The sequence below is a fragment of the Phaenicophaeus curvirostris genome, chromosome 8 (assembly GCF_032191515.1).
Source record: "Phaenicophaeus curvirostris isolate KB17595 chromosome 8, BPBGC_Pcur_1.0, whole genome shotgun sequence".
NCBI classification, from domain to species: domain Eukaryota; kingdom Metazoa; phylum Chordata; class Aves; order Cuculiformes; family Cuculidae; genus Phaenicophaeus; species Phaenicophaeus curvirostris.
The window spans coordinates 17,814,402-17,837,610 of NC_091399.1; the positions used below are offsets into that span (position 1 = coordinate 17,814,402).

Sequence of the window (23,209 nt, forward strand, 5' to 3'; positions counted from 1 at the left end):
TTGGAGAACATAGCTTCCCTTCCAGGTAAGCACAGGTCCTTCGTGAAATCACAGCACGTCGGTTATTGTTCCTCCACCTACGAGTTTCCACGTGAATTCGCCGTTTTCCCTCGCGTTCCCATAGCACAGATTCCCATTCCAATCTTTTTTTTTGTGTGACAGGCCTGTGGTCATCGTGACTGAAGGCCAGCACATTTTTTTGCTCTCTTAATATCCATTTGAGGAGCGTGCACCTCTGTCCCACCTGGCCGTGTTCTCCCAGAGATGGAGACGCATGTTAACGTGGAGTCGTGGAAATCCACTGGCTCACAGGCATGTTTTGAACATGGTTCTGCTTCTCATCCCTAGGAGAGCAGTCACTGGAACCGATTTTAAAGCAGGCATTGCTGTTGTTCATTAACTCCTCTAGGAGCAGTTTCCACCAGCGTGGAGTGGGCAGGGAGCAGGGTGCACAGGAGGACCACGGCTGGCAGTCTCCAAGTTCTCCATTTTGCCATGCTGAGCAGGTTCTAGGCCTGTGAGTGAGGTTCTGAGCTCAGCAGTAAGGTCCCCTCTCCACCTGGCACTCCCCTCAGCAGGTCTCCTGAGAAACGTGCTGTCACTGGCACGAGGGACAGCGAGAGCGCACCAGGGGTGGTACAGGTGACGCCAGCCGTAGGGAGTTCCCCGCTGTTCCGTGTGGATCCCGTAGAAGATGGGCAGTTGGCACAACACGGTCTACAGAATGAGCTGGTTGTGTGGATTTCTGCAGGCAAAATTTTGTAAAATGGAATGGGACAGCTTTCTGCCTTCGAGTGGAAACATTACTATCATAGAATCACCAGGTTGGAAGAGACCCACCGGATCATTGAGTCCAACCATTCCTATCAAACACTAAACCATGTCCCTTAGCACCTCGTCCACCCATCCCTTAAACGTCTCCAGGGAAGGGGACTCAACCCCCTCCCTGGGCAGCCTCTGCCAGTGCCCAGTGACGCTTTCTGTGAAAAATTTTTTCCTGATGCCCAGCCTGAACCTCCCCTGGCGGAGCTTGAGGCCATTCCCTCTCGTCCTGTCCCCTGTCCCTTGGGAGAAGAGGCCAGCTCCCTCCTCTCCACAACCTCCTTCCAGGTAGTTGGAGAGAGCAATGAGGTCTCCCCTCAGCCTCCTCCAGGCTAAACACCCCCAGCTCTCTCAGCCGCTCCTCGTAAGGCCTGTTCTCCAGCCCCTTCCCCAGCTTTGTTGCTCTTCTCTGGACTCGCTCCAGAGCCTCAACATCCTTCTTGTGGTGAGGGGCCCAGAACTGAACACAGGATTCGAGGAGCGGTCTCTCCAGTGCTGAGTCCAGAGGGAGAAGGACCTCTCTGGACCTGCTGGCCACGCGGTTTCTGATCCAAGCCAAGATGCCGTTGGCCTTCTGGCCAATTACGTGTATCTCTTACCTGGTCCCTGTTTGCGGGTGGGATTTCATCTGCCTAGTTTCTTCTGAAGAAGGGCAAGCAGAAACCCTGCACTCCTGTGGAAAGGACTCTTTACTTTTGACAGAGAAACCCAGCAATCACTGTGTGTCACTTACGCAGCACCGACGTAACCATGGGGATGTAAGCGGAATCTCTGCATTTGCACTGCTGGCTTAATTCACTGTTGTTTCCCGGAGCAGCATTCCTGTCTTAATGCGCACTCTTGCCTTCTCAGTGTTTTACGCACTCAATGTACTCACTGGTTGCTCTTTAATATTGATAAGGATTAACTTCCTTTTTCTGGATGTTCTTTTCTTTCTGCAGAGGGAAAACCGCAGGCTCCAAGAAGCAAGCATGAGGCTGGAGCAGGAGAACGATGACCTCGCCCATGAGCTTGTAACAAGCAAAATTGCCTTACGGAATGACCTGGACCAGGTAATGCTAACGGAGATGGGGCGCAGCTCAGGCTCAGAACACCAATTTTAGGAGCTCTGCTTTGTGCTCAAGTGAAAGCACGAACAAAACATTGAAGTATAATTATGTGTGCCTTTATTTTCCTGACAACCGTGCTTCTAGTTGCAGTCAGAAAGTCAGATTTCCACGTATGCAACCATAGCCATTCCCAGCGGTGTCTTAACAACACTGAACCTTCTCTGTTGTGGATTGTTTCAGAAAGTGTAAGCCATAACATTTAGGCAGATACCAAAGAATGAGCACCGACTTGAAAAGCTATCATGTGCTTCTCAAAAGACTGATTTGAAGGGAAGTTGCCTTGCTGAATGTCTGCCCCCTTACATGGATCTGTTTTCCACAACAGTTTTAGTACAGACAACAAAATTCAGAGATAATGAAGTGGCACAGCACCAAAACCAAAAAGGGCCCCTGGGTGTCCTTTGATAACTGCTTTGGTTTCCTGAGAAGACTGGAATGTGGAGGGCAGCAGCATTCAGAGCCCTTTATCTTGTAGGAGGACACTCTCAACCCTCCCTGTTCTGGGGGGTTGGGACGTGCGTCGTTAAGACGCTGCATACACGAGGGCCGTACTCCACCACACCTCATGGTTGGTGCCTGGCTCAGCACGGGCTGTAGTGTCTCCTATAGCGTAAAATCTCCTCCTGCAAGGGCCTCTCAATTTGATTTCCTGTAGTTCTTTGGCTTTCTTTATCTAACATCCAGATTGTAAACATGGTTGACCACGTTTGTACAATTTGTATTCCTGTTTGGTCAGATCATAGAATCACAGAATCACCAGGTTGGAAGAGACCCACCGGATCATCGAGTCCAACCATTCCTATCAAACACTAAACCATGTCCCTCAGCACCTCGTCCACCCGTCCCTTAAACCCCTCCAGGGAAGGTGACTCAACCCCCTCCCTGGGCAGCCTCTGCCAGTGCCCAGTGACACTTTCCATGAAATATTTTTTCCTAATGTTCAGCCTAAACCTCCCCTGGCGGAGCTTGAGGCCATTCCCTCTCGTCCTGTCCCCTGTCACTTGGGAGAAGAGGCCAGCACCCTCCTCTCCACAACCTCCTTTCAGGTAGTTGGAGAGAGCAATGAGGTCTCTTCAACAGCTACATGCTGCTGACTTGGATTCGTGGGATTCTAAATCTCTGAGCTGCCTTGGTGAGCAAACGCAGGCAGAGATGCTTTTTGTGTGATGCTGGGGGCAATCTCGTTTGAAGGCCAAAAGCAACGTCTTGAGGTGCTCTGTCTTCTCCAGGAAAGCTGTACGTAAAGCAGCTTTATGTCTGCTGCTGCCTGTTCTTTTTGCTCAAGTGTTATGACCAGGCACATACCTTTGCCAGTCCCATCCCTTGCTCTGCTGCTTTTTTGCAGACTTTATGTAGATGAGGGTGGCTCCGTGACACTTGCCTGCTGCCGGTTCCGTTCACTGGCACTGAAAGAAAAGCTTTGTGCCACAGCACACACCTGCGAGGACAGGTGACACCATACACCCCTGCAGGTGCTTGCAGAACCTGGAATGGACTCATCCAAGGAGGAAAAATCAGCAGATCCTTCACAGCGTATCTTAAACAGATCTTTCATCAAAAATATCCTTCTTATCCCTAAGCTCTTCTGTTCAGAGATGTCAGTTTTCCCTTTGTTCACTGGTTTCCTTTCTCCCACACAGCCGTACGCACACTAAGCAGGGCAGGAATCCTCAATCCATCTCTTCACTCGTGGCCCTGGTGGAGATGCTTCTGCTGCCCACAGCCCCCAGTAACAGCCTCATTAATAATTGACACTGTGGCAGATACTAAGCTGATATCACTGGTAGCGGTAGAAAACCCAACTGCAGCTCAGAGACAAGTTCTGCACTGTTATTTGTTGCTTACAGTGCTGTTTTCCCTCTCGTATTTTCAGCAAACAGCATTATTTAACCCCCAACCCTTGCCTGTTCTAGCACCTGGCTACTGAACAGGAGTGGTGTGAGCAGCGTGTCTCTCCCAGCAGAGTATATCCAAGCGCTGAGAAGTATATCCAAGAAGTATATCCAAGCCTTCTTCTCTACTTGTCTTCACCCAAACACTTTGTGAGGTACAGAGCAGGCACCTAACATTTTCTACAACATCTGCTTTCCCTGCTTACAGATAAAAAAAGTGGAATGAGTTCTCTGAAGTTACACGGGAGCTCTGTCATGAAGCCCTTGCTTAGGTTGATATTGTCCCCAACATATACATGACTATCTATGTTAGGTTTGATGATCTGTGCTTGTCATCTCAGCGCAGGCAACGTGGCAAAAAGGGTCCTTTGCGCTGTTGTCGAAACACAATGAAGTAATTTAGAAAATAGCTACTTGAAGAGGAGTTTCATTAAAAAAGTAGGTTAGGTGAGCCACCAGAGAGCAGGAGAGGGCAATGCTAGAACCTGAACCTGCATTACTTGTGAGATACATGCCCCGACGCATTTGTATTAGCACAGATAACGTCTGATTTACACCAGTGTTTCTAATTCTAGGCTGAAGACAAAGCGGATGTTTTGAACAAGGAGCTTCTCCTGACCAAACAGAAGCTAGTGGAAACTGAGGAAGAGAAACGGAAGCAGGAAGAGGAAACTGCTCAGGTAAGGCATTTTCCAACTTTCCCCTTTTAATAAGCAAATGCAAGCAAAAGGGTATGCAGAAAAGCATGGACGCGTTGCAATTGTAGAAGGGATTTTGTCTTCAAAATGCAGTCACAATTAAAAATTTACAGTGCCAGGGTAAATGTTTCTTTTAAAAAGTGTGTTTATCAGTATTGTCCTTTACTTGAGCTCTGAATGTTCGGTTTTCCTTCCCTTATCTTCTTCCCAGTATTGTAATAATCCTTTTCGCTGGTGGTGAGCAATCGAAACTCGGGAGATGTGATCAGACTGCTTTTAATTATCTAAACAAGGAGCTGGACAAGTTGTTGCCTTAGAGGCCATTCTGGATTCAACCGCTGGCTCACTGAAGTAAAGCTGTGAATGTTCCTGTCTGAAGCTAGAATCAACAGCAGGACAGAGTTGAGGGTTGTAGACCTGGCCTCATACTCATTTGGAAGTGTTCAGTCTTAGATTTTCAATTCCACATATCTAACATGCTGACGTACACAAAAGTGTGCTCAAAAGCAATGCCCTGATTTTTATTTCTGCCCTTTGGCAGCAGTGACTACAACAATCAAATGGTAATTCTTTGTGTCTCTCTGAAATAGAGGTTGCCAACTTCTCTGTTTGCTACCAACAAGGCAGTGGTCTTTTTCCTGCAGGAAGGCCTATCAGAATCATAGAATTATTGAGTAACTAGATCTTCGAGTCCAACCATTCCCATCAAAATGTGGTGGTTCTGAATGGTGGAGGAATGAGTGAGCTGTTTTAATGCAGCACCACAGACCAAAAGAGATGTTTTTCTCCTCTTAGAGATGAGAGTGAGAGTGCTGAGAGATTCTTCTCCCTGTTCCATCTCCAGACAATCTGTTTGCCCAAACCTGCTGTGAGAGTTTGCAAAAAACAAACACAAAACCAGTAAAATGCACTTATCAGCCATGCACATTTTGTATTCTCTAGACCACACCATTTAACACAGAGAATTACCTTACAGGAGAATTCTGTAAGCAGGGATACACGGTATCACAGAACAGACCCTTTCGTTATAACAGAGTATAACAGGTATTTGTTTATTGAGTAAATCAGGCTTTTGTCTGAAGAACTGAAATTTGCTAAGAAGCTGCAGAACAGCAAGACCTTGAGAGATCAGTGTGATGATGCAGTTTGAGAACTTCTTTCAGTGTGGTGTGTAACTTCTCTCCTTCAATTCCCAGCTGAAGGAAGTCTTCAGGAAGCAGCTAGAGAAGGCAGAATCCGAGATTAAGAAAACCACAGCCATTATCGCGGAGTATAAACAGGTACTGTTCTAGGGATACTTTCTCGTATTTATTTGTCAGCTTCTCTAATCTGTTCTGGGAGCTGAATTTTCAGAGTTGCAGATCTCACCCTTTAGAGACAATACGCTACCTTCCAGGTTTTCAGAGAGCAGGCATAAATATTGTCATAAATCTTTCTGTAATTTTCCTAGTAGTCTCCTAATTTAGGGAATCGGGAACTTAGTCTTTCAGCTAATTTTAGTACTGTGGAGTGAAAGCTGCTTTGCTGTGTGACATAACGCAGCATAAGCATTATAAACCAACTAATCCATAAAATGACTTGGACTCTGTGTTCAGGTTCTGTATTGAATGCTGCCATTTGTTTTCAGTCTCATTAGCAGCAGCCATGGATTTGTTAAGGGGCAGTGAGAGAAACAGAATGTAAGCAATGTTGGCTCTGACAAAAACTATCATTAAAAAGCACAGGTTATATTTATATAACTTCGGCTAAGAGACTGCTTTCTCTGCTCCAGATTTGTTCCCAGCTGAGTACCAGGCTGGAAAAACAACAAGCGGCCAGTAAAGATGAACTGGAGGTTGTGAAGGTGAGAATGATACCTCAGCACATGGGATGTTTCTAATGCAAGTATTGCTAACTGCAAAGGATACAGAACAAAACACAAATTGAAGTTTAATGTACCAGCTCCACTGGTAGCCCCACGTGCATTTTTTCACGGGACGCAAACTACTTTCCTTTCACGGTTCTTTATCTCGTATCGTTGGTTGGAACTCCTGAAGTGCATATAGTACTTGGCCTTTCTTTTTCCTGTCAGAATGTATACTTTTGGCAAAAAATGTAGAGAGACGGTATTTACTTGGGTGTTTTAATTAAATGGAAAGAAAAAAAAGGCTCTCTAGCAGAGAAGACATGCTGCTTCTCCTGTGCGTGCACAGCAGAGGAGTCAGAACTGGCTGAATTGTACAATGTCTATATTTGAGTTTCTGCAATTAAGACAGAGCTGGTTTAAGTCGTTGGCAAGCTTAATCCATCCCCAGAGTTTCCACAGCAGTTTCTCTCCAGTCTGTAACCCCCTTCTCGGGAACATCTGCATTAGAGTTAAACATTTCCTGATCAGATAATAATTTTATCCCTCTGTGTTTTCCCTACTGAGTGGGCAGAATTGTTTTCCCTCTGCTATTAGCTTCCAGTTGTTTCCTCAACTAGAAGCTTCTGGTACTCAAGCTGAACCCAATGCGTTGCATTTTAGTGATTTTTTTATGTTATTGATGAAAGAATACAATTGTAGGATTGATGTCCCTACAATCCACTGAAACAGTAGAATATCCTGTTTCAGTTTCTGCAAGCCAGGCCACCTCTGCTCTGCCTTGATCCACGAGTAACTGGTTCACTTCTCCTTCTGGGAAGAAGCCTCACTGGTGTGTCAAGTGTTGCTGGCAAAAACACTGAAAAAGCACCAACAGGACAGTGTTGGCCCGTGCAGCGAGCACAGGCTGCTTGTTTGCCTCTGGAAATATGGAAGAGACACCTGGCATTCTTTATAATATCACAATCTGTATTAATTTGGTCTAGTGCTTTCATGGGAAACAAAAAGTCCCTGGAGTGGAATTTACTCTTCAGAGCTGTGCTAGCATAAATACTGCAAAATACTACAAAGCTTTGGTAGTAAGAGAGCTTGAGAAGTTCTAATGTAGGAGCAAAGTCTCTGTGCATAGGCAGAGCGTGCCAAGTAGATTTTAGGAATTTTTATACTGGTTAATGTGCCCTGGAAATAGTTCGTAAACTTGTCAAATTCTTTTCATGTCAAATTCTTTTCATGTCAAATGCGAGAACTGCTTACAAGTTTGTGACTACTGACAGAAAGGCAATCTAACCTAAAAACAGCTTCTCCGGGAAGCACGACTCTTGTAACACGGCTTAAAAATGAGCTTTCTGGATATTTCAGGGTAAAGTGATGGCCTGCAAACACTGCAGTGAGATTTTCAGTAAGGAGGGGACGCTGAAGCTGCCTGCTGTAAGCACAGACAATAAAGGCATAGAAATAGATGATGAGAAGGATGCACTGAAGAAGCAGCTGAGAGAGATGGAGCTGGAACTTGCACAGACCAAACTGCAGCTTGTGGAAGCCAAGTGCAAAATTCAGGTACGTGGGATCCAAGTACAGCAGGGCAGTTTCCTTAACCTCCTTGTGCTCGGTCCAGAATAATTCTAAATGGTGCAAAAGAATGTTCCAAAAGGGGGCATATTCCTGTATTGCGGTACTGTGACCTTCCAGAATGATCTTCTGTCTTAAAAAAACAGAGAAGAAAACAGAAATGGGGTTTTCAGCTAAATATCTTCTGCTGTTTCAATCAGGTTTTTTTTGTTAATTGACTATTTTTTGATCCGTTCTGACTATTCTGCTTTCTCAGGAGCTGGAGCACCAGAGAGGAGCCCTTATGAATGAAATCCAAGCTGCCAAAAACTCTTGGTTTAGCAAAACGCTGAACTCTATCAAAACGGCCGCCGGCACGCAGGCCCCGGCGCAGCCCCAGCCGCCCCTGCCCCCCAAAGAGGGCAGCACATAGTCCCCGCCAGACCCCTACCAGAGCACAAAGAACAACACCACTGGAACCCGCGAGGATGCGTCCAGTGGCCTCTCCTCTTGGGGAAAGGACAAAAGGCAGGAGCGCAGGCTTGAAGTGAAATTCTTCGGTGTTTTTCATTCATTCTGATGTGCCCCTTTTCAAAGGGGGAAAAAAATAATTCCTGTTTTATGTTGAATTCTTACTTCCCAAACTGCCTTGCTGAAAGCCACGTTCTGATACCTTCATAGTTTTACACTTTATTTTATATGACTAGATGTTAAATAAATACTTCAAATCTAGGTCTTTAATACATGACTAATTATTCAGAATTATTTTTATCTTGCATAGAAGGTTTTTTCTTCTTCTGGAGGAAGAGAGAGAATGGAAAATGGCAAGTGCTGAAGCATAACCTCTTCCTAGATAGCACAGTGTAATACGTACTCGTGTGTGTACGGGTGTCTGGGATAACTGACGCCCTGGGACCATCTCAGAAGTTTATCGCAGTGACTGCGTCCTGCAGAGAAGCACTTTTTGTAAAGCTTAGGCCATAGCAAAGCTAGTCTTGTGCTCTTGGCACAATTGTGTAGGAGCTTCCCTGGTAATTTCTTAGTTCTGATTGTTTTTCTCCTTCAGAAGTGCAAGTAGTGCAGTTCTTTTGTAGCACTGTTGTTTAACGGCTATTTACAGCTGAACTGGAATTTAACGTAAAGTTGCCTAGATCCCTTTTTTTATTTCATGTTTATACTAAGAATTCCAAGAAATAATTCCTTCCACTGGGATAAAGGGAAAACTGTTCAACATTTGTTTGATGTTTTTGCTGAGAAGCAGAGCGAAGACCTTGCATAGTTTTGACATTTTGTAAATCTCGTGCAATAGAGGGCAGGTTTTATGAATAAAAGTAATGAAAACCTTTCCCTGGGTCTCTATTCAAATACTGAATTTGGCACAGAAATGAGGAATCAAAGAAATCCCAAATACTTCACTGATGAATAAAGCATCACAGAAGTGAGATCTGTTTGCTGCAAGTATTTGGTTAGGAAACGCTACGTTGGTATTACTTATTTTTCTAAAACCAAACGTTTTCAACTGGAACATGAAACCTAGGCTTTCCCGTGGGGTAGGCTTCTCTGATGATTCCCAAACCTGTCTGGTTGTTTTATATCTCTTAAGATGAGAAAATTCAAAAGCATTTGTTTTGACTGAACATAAAGTGTTTATAGAAATACTATTGCTTGAACTGATGGAATATTTTTTTAATTATACTTGTCACGGCTAAAGATGGTCTTGCAGGTAGATACCATTGCTGGACTAAAGGTTGTGTATTAATTGTTCCATTTACAAAGTTGTTCCAGGGACATTAGTTCTCTTTTCATCTTTTTTTAATTCTAAGGAATGCCATATCTTGTCAGTTTTGTACAATAAAATTTAATGATACCCATTTGGTGCTTCGTCGTCAAGCATAATTGTGAATTATTTTAAACAGCTTAGTACAAATTTAATGTTCCCTGTGCCCAAGGAATGATTCTGAAAGGCAGTCAGCTGTTGGAAGTAGAGATCAAAATACAGCCACTATCCTGGCACGACTAACCTACAACGAAATTCTCTCTTCCAAGAGTAAGGTATTAAAAAAAAAATGTAATACTTTAAAACATACCTGCAAGAACAGTGGTTGTCTGGAGATATCAAAAAGGGGGAGGAGGGAAGCAGAAGGAATTTCTTTTGCAAATATTAACAACGTTGTTTTCCCCTGATCACTCTCTTGCTAATAATATTTGCATCAGTGTTTCCATTCTCGTGACTCTCTAAATGTAGCGTTAGTCATTCACCTACCAGTTCCGCTTCACACTCAAAATGAGCTGCATAATAAATTTTAAGTGACATTCCCAAATAGCTGGTGAACATTTGAGAGTACCATGACACTGACGAGTGACTGTTTGACAAGTGTCCAAATTTCTCATTTCATTTCTCTTAAATCATATTTAGCAGTGGATTTAAAATTGTGAGTGGAAAAAGACAGTACTAATACTTTAAAAAAAAAAAAAAAACAACAAAACCAAACCGAAACAGTTAAGACTGTGATTTTCTGAGCAGCTGAGTTAACATAACAGCGCTCAAAGGTCTCACGCCTCCAGCTGCCCGTTGTGGAGTTGTGTCCCTTGCCCTTGTTATGGCATTTACTGGAGATGATTAAAAAAAAAAAAATCAGATGCGGATGGATTTTCCCCACCCCTGGTTAGTCTTTTGCCAAGTTAATGAGTTAAATCATCTCAAAGGGTCCAATGAATGCAAGCGGATCGTGGGAGTGGCACTTCCCCAGTTCATCCGAAAAGGACTGCTAAATAAACACACCGTGTTTCACGGAAGTAGCTTTGACCCAACATCATCTTTCTCAGTGTAGCAGCTCTCTGACTGTGGAAGCTGAGTTTCTGTGAAAAAAACACATTTGCTACCTGCTAGCGTGGTGATTTCAAAAGCCGGTGGGATGGCAGCCGGCGTACATCAGCAAAGACAGTTTCGGATGTGTTACCGCTCTCAGCAATGACATAAAGGCAGTAAGGCGTTTTCACCTTCCATCTGTAGATCCTAGGTAGCCTCTGTAGCAGCGGCATTCGGAAGGGTCATATTTATGTGGAAGCTTTGTCTTCTTAGAACTACTGAAAGAATAAGAAAATGGCTCTATGGGATCATCTTGATGGATCAGCATAGTTCTATTCAGAAAGGAGGAAAGGAGCAGGACGGCAGGATTAAACCAGGCAAGCTGAAATTCTCCCTGCTGACTATAGATGCTGTTGGGAAATGTAGCTTCTTGTGAGAAAGCAAGTCTGGGTTGTAATTAGCCTTTCAGCAGCACGCACACGTATCGCAGAGCGACTGATCTGCCAGGGAGAGCTGGCTCCTTCTTTAGCTTTTCAGCAGGAAACATCAAAGTCTCACTGAAACTGTTGTTTCCGTGTGGCACCGGAACAGCTACCAGAGCTCCTGAGTCTGGAGAGCTTGTGTTTTTGTCCTGAGCAAGTATTAAACGGTGTGTCCACATCGAACTTACATTAGGCATATTTTGAATTTTATAAATATATATGTGGAACTAAATCTTATTTTTTAATTTTATTGAGGATGCGCAGTTCTGAATTAAAGCCTTTACTTTGATTAGCGGCAAACCTCCAAAGAGTATTTTTAGTACAACTGTTTTATCTTGGTGGACTCTTAATCCATTCCTGAGATTCCCAATATGAAAAAAAGGTACTTTTTTTCACTTTAAAAAGTCGGTTTTACTTTGACTGTAACACTTTACAGGCTAAATGAAGCAAGGCTGATTTAGCGACATGATACGTCTGTGAACTAGTCCTGTATTATCTTTGTGAATCAAACTTAATATTCTAAAATGATAGGACCTATTTCACTTACTTTAACAAATTCTAAGTGTCCCTGGAGAGAATTAAAAACAATAAAACAGGAAATATCATGTGTGGTGTTAACCCAAGAAACCCCATAATCCCTGAGGCCCGTATGCATTTAGTAAAACTGGTCTTGGAGAAAGCAGTCAGCCAGGTAATCAGTACTGCCAGCTGAAAAACATGCCCTGCCTGTTAATTAGCATATTCTCTAGTTTGTCACAGCTAAGTTATATTACTTACTTCGGTAAGCAATTTCTTTTCCTTGCTAGACATTTTAAAGCACTTGGTTGGCCCTTGAAATCTCTTTGTAGATAGATGCTTTCATCCGTGCCAATGCAACTCCAAATAAAAACAGCTATTTACAAGGGGAGAGGGAGATAGAAAGTCAGAATCGGCAAGAATTCAGCCCCTTGACAAAGCATGAAGTATCCTGTTGTCATAAGAGTCATGATGCCACTCACTTGGGAGTAAATAAAATTTACCAGCACTGAAGTATCAAAACCTGGAGGCTGCATAGGTCACGCTTTCTCCACAGGATAAAGGTAGGGCTGTTCCCTTCCTCCTATTAAGTAGTTGCAGTGAAATCCATGAAGCTACTTGTATGTGTGGGAGAACTATACCTCTTATTTTGATTTCCTGTTAAGACTCAGGGATAATTGGCCTCCTTGTGCATAATCTAATAAGCGTGAATAGCTTCGGCATTGAAAACAGAAACACTCTTATCTTACAATGCTGTTTCTCTTCCAACTGCTAGAGAGACAACCTCGGTACAGTTGGAATGTGAAGATCAGGGCAGAGATTTTCCTCTCGGGATGGAGGAACCGTTGTGGCTGACAAGCACACCCGCATCGAGCTGAACCCTGCAGACAGCTGCCCGCACGAGATATGCAGCACCATGCATACACCGTGCCGGGCATCACGCTGTTCTCGCAAACACAAAGGCTCAAACTAAATTACTTTTCCATCTATTATGCTAATAACCTACCGGGAGCTGTCCCACTGCCTCCTCCCATGTAAGAATACTGGGGGGAAACACAAGGAAGCGCCCCAGTTTGGACCTTTCAGGTTAGATTAGGTGTACGTCACGGTAGCCTCTAACACTGGCTGATCCATAGGTGGGTTTGGGGAAATCTAAAAGAATTTGCAACTGGATAAACAATACTCAGAATTGATCAAGATCCTATCTTTCCTGAGTCAGAAGTCTACATAATTTATGTCAGGATCGTGACTTAACATGTCCAGGTTAATCCTCCAGGAATACAGGGCTCTCCATTTCTCCTGGATTCCAACTGCTTTGCTACTGAATGTATTTCATGATATTTTTACCTGAAAAAAAGGAAAAAAGATATGGGTGAAGAATTAGGACATTACTTCCTCTTATTTTCTTATTCGGTGGGACTTGCTTTTATTTAACCTGTAAAGGGATATATATGTAACTTTGGAAAACTATATCTGATATATAGAATAATATATAGGAAACTGAATCACGAGGGGATAAATACATCAAAAGGATTTGGTATCACAAATTTCATTTGTGATTTGATGCCACCCGAATCCTCGGCTGTGCTCTGTCCCTTTCAGTTTCTCTTATTTTTGTATTTTATATAATACATGGATGGTACTATCAATGCAAACAAGAGCAGATGTTCTCAGCTTTTTCTCCAGATACCAGTTCCCTGCCTCCAGTAAGCCCTGGGCTTGCACTGGTAATGATGCCACCTTCCAAGGCAGTGCCTGGAGTTCTCTTGAGCTTTGGTAATTGTTCCTTTCCCGTGGAGGAAGACTCTGTGTCTTCTCCACGCTGGGGAAAGATGGCACGTGAACGCAGAAAAGGGTCTAATCACGTGTAATCCAGATCCACATTGCTCATTCGAGGTGGATTCACTCCAGCACGTTGAAAACAAAGAGCAGCTTTAAAGCTGCGGCTCCGTTACATTTTCCAGGCCTGAAGTTGCGTTTGTCACCCGGGCGCGTCCCAGCTTTGCAACCTGGAAATAAGAGGAAATAAGAGAGCATCACAGTGGTAACCGAGAACAATTCCGTACTGCCAGTACTCGTGCGACAAATCCACGTATTATATAAAGTATAATATGGAAGTATAAGTGTAATGCTTGTTATTAAAAGTGCAATTCAATGTACACGGTCACAACAAATGTTTACTTTTTTAATTGTTACCGAATTGTTTGGATCAGTACCTTGTTTTCATTGTGTGAAGGATGCCTTGTAAAATAAATAGAAATATGAACAAAAATGGGAAGAAGGTGCTTATTTTCCTAAGTTAAGAGAGAGCGTAAACCTGTTTGCCCCGCGGAGCAGCTGCCGTGCTGGGGGCTGCGTTGCAGTTGGGCCCTGCTGGTTCTCTTGAAGCAGCAGCGCTGCCCAGCAAGGTGCAGAGGAGCCTGTGGCCAGGAGAGGAGAATTCGAACCTGGGCCTTAGGGTGAGGAGAGGGTGAATAAGCCCTCAGGGACCCTCAGGACCCGCCCCTTCACCACAGACCACGCCCTCTCCCTCAGGCCACGCCCCCACAACAGGCCCCACCCTTCTTACTCCGGCCACGCCCCCTCCTCTCAAGCACTGCCCCCTCCCCCAGCCACACCGCCTTTCTCAGAGCCTGCCCCCTCGCCTCAGGCCATGCCTCTCGCACTCACCACCCCCCAGGCCCCTCCCTCTCCCACCAGGCCCCGCCCCCTCAAGCCACATCCCCTTCCCCAAACAGCCCACGCCCCTCACAGTCAACAGGCCGCGCCCCTTCTCCCTTCAGGCCCCGCCCCAAGCCTCCAGCCCCTCCCCTCGCAGCTGACCGTGCCCCTCAGGCCTCGCCCATCCCCACTGAAGCCACTGCCCTTCTCCCATCAGCCCCTGCCCATCTCCCATCAGCCCCGCCCCCTCATCAGGCCCTGCCCCTCTCCAATCAGACCCCACCCCCCTCCCAAGGTCTCGCCCTCTCCCATCCAACCAAGCCCCTCTCATCATCCCCCGCCCACCCACTTCAGGTGTGAGCCCCTCAGGTTCCACAGGCCCCGCCCCCGTACATTCAGACCCCGCCCCTCAAGCAACAGAGAGACCCTCCTCCCCCACACAGGCCGCGCCCAATCAGGCCACGCCCACCTCCGCGGAAGCCCCGCCTCTCGGGCCCCCGCCCCTCCCATCAAACCCCGCCCACCCCTCTCAGGCCCGCCCATCAGGCTGACCACCCCCCGCCCCTCCCACCATGCCGCTCCCCCTCCGTTCAGACCCCGCCTCTCAAGCCCCCGGCCCCCCCTCCACACAGGCCTCGCCCCATCCGGCCACGCCCCTCTCCGTTAGGCCCCGCCCCTTCCCCCTTAGGCCACGCCCCACTCCGCACAGACCCCGCCCCTCCGGCTCGGTCCCTTTCCCTTACAGCCCGACTCCTCTCCCGCCCCGCCCCTCAGGCCCCGCCCCCATCTCGCGTCACTTCCGCTGGGCGGGGCGGGGCGGCCGGAAGGTTCCAGAGAGGCCCCCGCCATGGCCGCCGCGCGCGAGGAGGTGAGGGGCGCGCGGCCGAGCGCGCTAAACAACAGCCCCAGCCCCCCCCCCCCCCCCCCCCACCCCGGGGGCTCCGACCGGAACCGGAAGCTGGGCCTGGGGCGGCGTGAGGAGGAGCTGAGGCGGGGGGACCGGGGTCGCGCTGGTGCCGCGTTCCGTTCGGTTGTAGCGAATGGAGCCTTCAGCCCTGAGCTCTAGGCTCGTCACGAAGGGGGCGCGGTAGAACCGCAGGGTGATGGGGAGTGGGGGGAAAGCTCGGCGTGAGCCGGCAGCGTGCGCTCGCAGCCCAGAAACCAGCCGTGCCCGGGGCTGCTTCAAAAGCAGCGTGGCCAGCGGCATGAGGGAGGGGTTCTGCGCCTCTCCGGGGACACCTCATCTGCAGGGTTGTATCCAGCTCTGGAATCACAACGTAAAAAGGAGATGGAGCTGTTGGATCGGGTCCAGAGGAGGCTGCAAAGATGATCCTAGGGCTGGAGCACCTCCCATATGAGGACAGCCTAAGAGAGTTGGGGTTGTTCAGCCTGGAGAAGAGAAGGCTGAGGAGATCTTAGAGAGACCTTCCAGTACCTGAAGGGGCTACAAGAAAGCTGGGGAGGGACCTTTTACAAAGGCTTGGAGTGATAGGATGAGGGGCAATGGGGATAAACTGGAGAGGGGCAGATTTGGATGAGACATAAGGAAGAATTTCTTCACGATGAGGGTGGGGAGGCGCAGGCCCAGGTTGCCCAGGGAAGCTGTGGCTGCCCCATCCCTGGAGGTGTTCAAGGCCAGGTTGGATGGGGCTTGGGCAGCCTTATCCAGGGGGAGGTGTCCCTGCCCATGGCAGTGGGTGGAACTGGGTGGGCTTTAAAGTCCCTTTCAACCCAGACTACACTGTGATTCTGTGCTGGGCTGGAAGGAACCTCAAGCATCACCCAGTCCAGCCTTTTAGGCGATCAGTAGCTTGAATGAGATGGCCTGGCTCCCTGTGAGCTGAACCTTCAGTGTTCAGTGTAGAGGAACCTACCACTGCCTTGGGGAGATTGTTCCTGTGTTTCACTGTGCTCACTGTGAAAAACTTTCTCTTATCAAATCAGAATCTCTCCAGGAGCAACTTCTACCCCTTACGCCTTGTCTTCTCCATGTGTCCCTTCATGAAAAGGGAGTTTCCATCCCCTTGGCAGACACCCTTTATGTACTGGAGTATGGTAATAAGGTCTCTAGGCCTTCTCCTCTCAGGCCCTGTTCTCTCAGCCTTACTTCATTTGGACGGTTTCCACTCCTCTGATCATCCACTTGTTCTCTGGGCCTTCTGTCTTCCTTCTCTGCAGCTTTTCTGTATAATGGGGATGAAAACCGAATGCAGCACTCCATGTGCAGTGTTGCATCCAATTCCAGAATCCTGGGGCTAAGAAGGATATGGAACTGTTGGAACAGGTCCAGAGGAGGACACGGAGATATCCAAGGGCTGGAGCACCTCTGCTAGGAGGACAGGCAGAGAGTTGGGGTTGTTCAGCCTGGAGAAGGCTCTGGGAAGACCCTAGAGCAGCTTCCAGTACTAAAAAGGGCTCCAGGGAAGCTGAGGAGGGATGTTTTACAAGGGGCTGGAGTGATAGGATGATGGGGAAGGGCTTTAAATTGGAGGGAGGAAGATTTAGGTTAGACATTAGGAAGAAATTCTTCATAGTGAGGGTGGGGAGGCCCTGGCCCAAGTTGCACAGGGAGGTTGTGGCTGCCCCATCCCTGGAGGTGTTCAAGGCGAGGTTGGATGGGGCCTGGAGCAGCCTGATCCAGTGGGAGGTGTCGCTGTCCATGGCAGGGGGTTGGAACTGGATGATTTTAAGGTCTCTTTCGACCCAGACCGTTCTGTGATTATGTAATGACTTGTTATCTCTGCTGGTGATGCCCTTCTCTATGCACCCCAGCATCCTGTTGGCCTTCTTTGCTGCTGCAAAACACTGTTCCCTCGTGTTGATCCATCAAGACCCCGGGTCCCTCTCCACAGAGCTGCTCTCCAGCCATGGCAGAGCGGGTGGCTTCGTGTGTAACGGGGCACAAAGGGAAAGGAAGCTACTGGCTTGGGAGCCCTGAAACTGGGACTTGAAAGTGTCCTGACCAACACAGTTCAACGTGAGCCTTACATTAAAAAGAACTCTGTCTCATGTCCATGCGTGCCAATTTTTTTTTTAAACCAGTTGCAGAAAGATCTGGAAGAGGTTAAAGAATTGCTTACGAAAGCCACGAGGAAGCGAGTCCGTGATGTCCTGATGACAGAGAAACACAAGATAGAGCTAGAAATCAAGAATCAGCCTCCACCGAAGCCAAAAGATGTGGCAGAGGAAGAAAAGTCATCGCTGGGAGGGTACACGGTGAAAATAAACAATTATGGTAGGATTACTTTTCTGAACACTTGCTAGAGCTTTGGCATCTCTCTGAAGAGAAGGCAGGGTAGCATTTAGTGTGAGTTGCAGTTGCCTTCTAGCCTTCTGGAGAAGCCTTCTGAAGTGTTTATCATACTGGAGACCCCACTTTAAAAGCTGCAACATGCTTACTGTGCTATCCCAGCTACAGCGTGTATTAGTTGTGTTTGTGTGATAGGGATGGTGGGATGCATTAATGATCCCTGGTGTACCAGTGGGTATTTTCCCCTTGCCTAGTGCTTAACAGGAGCGAAAGAGTGAGCTTTGGCTTCTCTGCTCACCATGTAGGTGAAAGGAGAGGGAATTGCTCAAGATACGTGTCAGGCTGGAGCAGTGGAAGAAGTGGGTCAAGGAAACTGCAGCAAAAGGAGACAGCTACCTCCGATCCCCTCTGCACAGGCAGGGTTGCTCCTCTTTTACCTGAGCTGCTATGGGGCTCTTCTCAGAATCGGGGAACAGAGCTGTGTGAGGATTTCCTTTTGCTGTCAAGTTACTCCTCAATAATTCACATCTTTCCCTTGTCCCTCTGAAGGTTGTTTTAATAAGGCAGAGGTGCCTTTGCAAAGGGAGCTGGAATGGAGTGCATGAAGTTTCTGGAGGAAAGCTAGAACTTAATCTCTTTTTTTGCTTGCAGGTTGGGATCAGTCCGATAAGTTTATTAAGATTTACATCTCTTTAAGTGGAGTCCAGAAGCTTCCAGCTGAGAATGTGGAAGTGAATTTCACGGAAAGGTGAGTTCATCTTGTTGCACTGTGCTGCTGGGGGAGAGCATGGGTGAAGAACATGATGTGAAATGCAGGGATGTGTTCTGCTGAGTTCTGTTCCGGATCAGCCCTGCCCCTTCCCCCTTTTTTCTTTAAACTTGAACAGAATTAGCTTTTAGTAGCACCCGGGATGTCCCCTTAGGTGTAGTTCTGCTTAGAGGGTATCGGGATATTTTCATTTTACTAGCGCTTGTTGCGCCTGGTCACGCTTGACAGGATATGTAGCGTTAGCTCTGGGTTTTGGTGGTGATAGAACTGAAAAGTAGATTAAGTAAATCTGCCTTTCCAAGGTTGTAGGGGATCACTGAGGGAATAAAAACCCTGGAGATCTTGATTTGTTGTGAAGTCTGGATGGGTCTTTTTAAGTCCTCAGTATTAAATCCAACTGAAGATTTGGGAACCCCAGGAATAAAGTAATCCAAGCCTGTCAGCATGCTTTCACAATAAATAGGTCTGCTAAAGGGCTTTCGGACACTGTTTTTGGTGGCAGAGCACAGTGGTCTTAGAATGATTGGCATATTTATGCCCTTCCTCTCTTCCACTTACTGGTTCCAGGTCGTTTGATCTGCTAGTGAAGAATCTGAATGGGAAGAACTACACCATGACTTTCAACAACCTCCTGAAACCCATCTCTGTGGAAGGCAGCTCCAGAAAGGTCAGTGCACCTCGTTTGGGTCCCTCACAAAGTCCCATGTTCATCGCCTGACTCTGGTTCAAGAGGCGTGATCCTCATCTTCAGGTCCCTCCTTTCTCATGTGTAAATTCTCTTTGCTATGAACATGATTCTTATTAATTTCTAACTGGCGTAATTGTGGAGTTATTCTCTAGAATCCATGGGCTTCCATTCCAAGAGAACACGTCTGGATATTGTATGCTTTTTTAAAATAGCTCTCCCAACAGGATTTCAGAAATAACAAAACAAAATACCACTAAGCATCCATTTGCATCCTTGTGCTTTTAAATATCTCTGAGAAGGTCTTTGCAATTTCAAGGTTGAAGAGAATTGTCAGCAAACAGAAATCTCGGGAGGCTTGAATCGATGTTAATACCCAGAACAAAGCCCTAAATTTGCTGTGCCTTTGTGTGTTGGTCCAGAATTGAACACTAGTAACATTCTACTGCCAGTGGCTGTAACTGGTGATCGTGTCCTTGCTTTGCTACTTTTAGCAATCTTTCTGGGCTTATGGATGTGTTGGAAACTTCGTGTATGTTCTCTGCAGCTCTGTGCTGTGCTTATTGCCATCAGAGATGAATAATGGTTCCATTTGAAATTGCCCTAAAACGAGGACAGTGTTACTGAAATAAATGAGGGTGCTCTGGTGATTTGTAACGTGCCACAGAAGTGAACAGTGGTCACGTACTTACCAAGCTAGGATAAAGATCCAGCAGACTCGTCTGCTGTGCTACGCAGGAGTTCTTTGTGAAATTTAGGTCAGGGTTGCAATTAAACAGGCTTTTGCTTGTAACTTGCAAATGTATTGCAAGATTAAGCAATGTCCTAAAACTGGTTTGTTATCCTTGGAGAAATAAACTGGGAGAGCCTCTCACTGGATTTGGTGTCCTTGGAGATGTCTGGCAAATATAGCCACCCTTTACCCAGCAGTCCTGGGTGCTTGTAGCATCTTGAGGATCACTGCGTGGTGTTTCTGCAGCACTGTTTGTTCTTCTGTGTTGGTACTACAGTGCTGTGCTAGCAGTGTATTATTCACACTGTTTGGATTGTCCACGATGAGGTTCGTGCTCTGTACCCTGAAGCTGATGAGTACATACTACAATTTCTATGTGCTACGTAAGAATCGATAGCTGAGGTAAATGTGTGAGTATAGGAAGAGGTGTGTGTTGTAATCAGATCCTATTTATTGTGGCTGTGATTAGCATCCCTTTAAGAAGCATCTTAAATTCATGCTTTGCTGTTCTCCATACAGGTAAAGACAGACACTGTCCTTGTGATGTGTAAGAAGAAGCGGGAGGAAAAATGGGAATGTCTCACTCAAGTGGAAAAAGAAAGCAAAGAGAAAGAGTAAGTGTCTCTTTGACCCGTTTTCCATTTCTTGTTTTCCAGATGGCTTTTGGCCTGCCAGGAGGGCAAGTCTCTGTTGTTACTGGCTGTGAGAATTGCCGTTTGAGGCATTGAGAATCACTGGGTTTTGGTACTAGTAGGGCTGGCAGTGGAGGAAATGCACTTTGGGTAGCTGTTTGCCACTGTTCTGCTGTTTTATTGCTAATGATGAAGGCAGCATCCTAGGAATTATAATAGGTAGTACTAGCAGTGATGGTGCTAAGCGTAATTAACCAATAAAAGATTTGAAGTTGTGGAGGGGAGGGTGCTGGCCTCTTCTCCCAAGTGGCGGGGGACAGGACAAGAGGGAATGGCCTCAAGCTCCGCCAGGGGAGGTTTAGGCTGAACATGAGGAAAAAAATTGTCACGGAAAGGGTCATTGGGCACTGGCAGAGGCTGCCCAGGGAGGGGGTTGAGTCACCTTCCCTGGAGGGGTTTAAGGCACGGGTGGACGAGGTGCTAAGGGACATGGTTTAGTGATTGATGGGAATGGTTGGACTCAATGATCCGGTGGGTCTCTTCCAACCTGGTGATTCTGTGATTCTATGATCTCGATGGCTGCATTCACTGCAAAAACTTCTCTAGTGAGGCTGGCTTATTTAGGTTAAGCATATGTTATATAGAAATGCTTATTCCCTGCAGCTATAGTCAAAATAGTTATTATTTTGTGACCTGTGTGTAAAGTGCCTGCACAAAAATCCCGAGGTCCTTTTGGCAAAGCAAGTCTTTGTTTACCAAGATCATTATGTAGAGTCTCAAACTAATTTTTATCACTTCAAGTGCTTGGGAGCAATCCTACAGGTGGCTTAGGCATTGGATGTATAAGGGAGGTTATAGCAGGAAACACCTGTGGACAGGAGAGGTTATAGCATTTAGATTTATGTAATATTACATAGTGTATTATTAATACAGAGGTTCTCACCCAGAAAATGTGTATACCTACCTTAAAGCAGCATGGAAACGCTCGTTTCTGAGAAAACTATGCCTGCCAACAACTTTTGATTTTGTGTGTATTGGTAGGATGATTTGCTAAAACTGATTAGTCCTTGCTAACCATACCTAAAATCAGAGCAAGAGTACCTCCCCCTTGCAAGTGGCATCACTGGGGATTAGGAGAAGGTGACTTGACCCTGTCCCTCTGGCAATGTGTACTAGTAGTCATTTTGTTAAACGTGTGTCTTGTGCAGAGAATCCCCGCGTGCTGCCCACCCTGTCTCTGTTAGTACTGCCACCTTATTCAGGCGCTGAGGATTTATGTTACGACACAATGTGTGGCTTCATAAACATGCCTCGTGCTGGGTTTGTGAGACTGGTGGTTAGCCCTGTGCTTGGGGAACTTGCTCCCTCTGCTGATCTATTTTGATCTGCATGGAAACAGGATAGAGTGAGGCAGTTTTGCCAGAGAGGACATGATATGTGTTCTGATAACATGGGGCACATCACACCCAGGTGCCTACTGTGTGGGTGGCACTGTTTGTCAGTTGGCATCTTACACTGAGAAAAACGCTGTGAAATGACGGGTTAAAAATGAATCAGTTAACCTCTGGAGGTAACCTGAAAAAAGAGAAGCAGAAAATGCTGTTTGGGTTGTCAGTGTGGCTACTTGGAAGACCTCAGTGTGGTTGTTTTTCTGTTTCCATTCACTTTTCATTAACAGCACAGACGTTTTAGCACTTTGTGTCTGTTGTATTCTACTCCTGCTTTTTAAAATTAATTTTGAGTGGTGCTTCAAGGGTCACGTTTATTGCAGAACACTCCGTCCTCCTTAGTGGGGCAGCTCTAGGTATACTATGCAACTGGCACTTGGTTTAAGGGTACTCTTTAGGATTCTCCCTACACAGAAGCTGACTGAGATGTGACTGAAGACTGTCAGGGTCTGAAGACTTTGCCAAAGCAAAATCCTCGCTACTGCCAGGATGCGTCCGGCAAATACTAGTGTTTAATTTTTTGTGCAAAATTGTTGGCTATACTTGATGTTCTCATATCTCTGTCTTGCAGGAAGGCTGCCTACAACACCTCAGATCCTAGTGAAGGGCTCATGAACCTTTTAAAAAAGATGTATGCCGAAGGAGATGATGAAATGAAGCGCACCATCAACAAGGCCTGGGTGGAAAGCAGAGAAAAGCAATCCAAAGGGGACATACCAATGGATATTTGACAGTATTCTGAAGGGCCGCCTTAACACTGATCTTCCATGTGAGACGCGCTGTGCTGCAAAGATCATTGTTTACACAATCTTCTTCCAAGCAAAGACCGTCATTTTCCATTTCAGGTTGGAGAAAATATTTAAATAAAACAGCTTATAAAGCATCTCCTTCAGTCAAGTGGTTCACCATTTCCTGAAGAGTGGAGCGTAGGTATATCCTTACCCCTCCTCGAAAAAGCATCTCGGATGAGTGTAGAGTTGTGAAACTGAAAACAGAATGTAAAAGGACAGGCATCCTGAGCCAGGATGGGTCAAGGCCACTCTGTTGCCAGCAACAGCTGTACCCATTTGGTTTCTGAGGTTAGTGGCACGCTCACCACATGGATGTGGGAAAGCATGTTGAATTGTAAAACATCTAACAAAAGGAGAAATGCTGAAGAAAGTAGAACCACTATTATCAAGCAAAATCAAAATGGTGTTAATCCCGTGGTATTAAAATGTAATGCTTACTCTCAGAAATAACTGGCTCTTTAACCAGTTTAATTTTGAAAATGAAAACAGCTCTTCAGGGCCTGTGCCAACTGTGAGCTCCT

General features: G+C 46.3%; 2 protein-coding genes across 8 annotated transcripts in view; both read left to right on the forward strand.

Annotated features, from left to right (window-relative positions):
- Nucleotides 1-13,981, forward strand: part of RABGAP1L (RAB GTPase activating protein 1 like) — a 248,130-nt gene extending 234,149 nt beyond the window's left edge. For all 7 annotated transcript variants that reach the window (XM_069862587.1, XM_069862588.1, XM_069862590.1 and 4 more), the window contains 6 exons: nt 1,764-1,874; nt 4,399-4,503; nt 5,718-5,801; nt 6,293-6,364; nt 7,724-7,921; nt 8,190-13,981. In XM_069862587.1, the coding sequence (XP_069718688.1) occupies nt 1,764-1,874; nt 4,399-4,503; nt 5,718-5,801; nt 6,293-6,364; nt 7,724-7,921; nt 8,190-8,345 (726 nt within the window). In that variant the 3' untranslated portion in view covers nt 8,346-13,981. The remainder of the gene's footprint in view (nt 1-1,763; nt 1,875-4,398; nt 4,504-5,717; nt 5,802-6,292; nt 6,365-7,723; nt 7,922-8,189) is intronic.
- Nucleotides 13,982-15,183: 1,202 nt separating this feature from the next.
- Nucleotides 15,184-22,789, forward strand: CACYBP (calcyclin binding protein). The gene is made up of 6 exons (XM_069862608.1): nt 15,184-15,248; nt 17,423-17,615; nt 18,282-18,378; nt 18,967-19,066; nt 20,337-20,431; nt 22,469-22,789. The coding sequence occupies exons 1-6, from the start codon at nt 15,228-15,230 to the stop codon at nt 22,626-22,628; spliced, it is 666 nt and encodes a 221-aa protein (XP_069718709.1). The 5' UTR covers nt 15,184-15,227; the 3' UTR covers nt 22,629-22,789.
- Nucleotides 22,790-23,209: the final 420 nt, after the last annotated feature.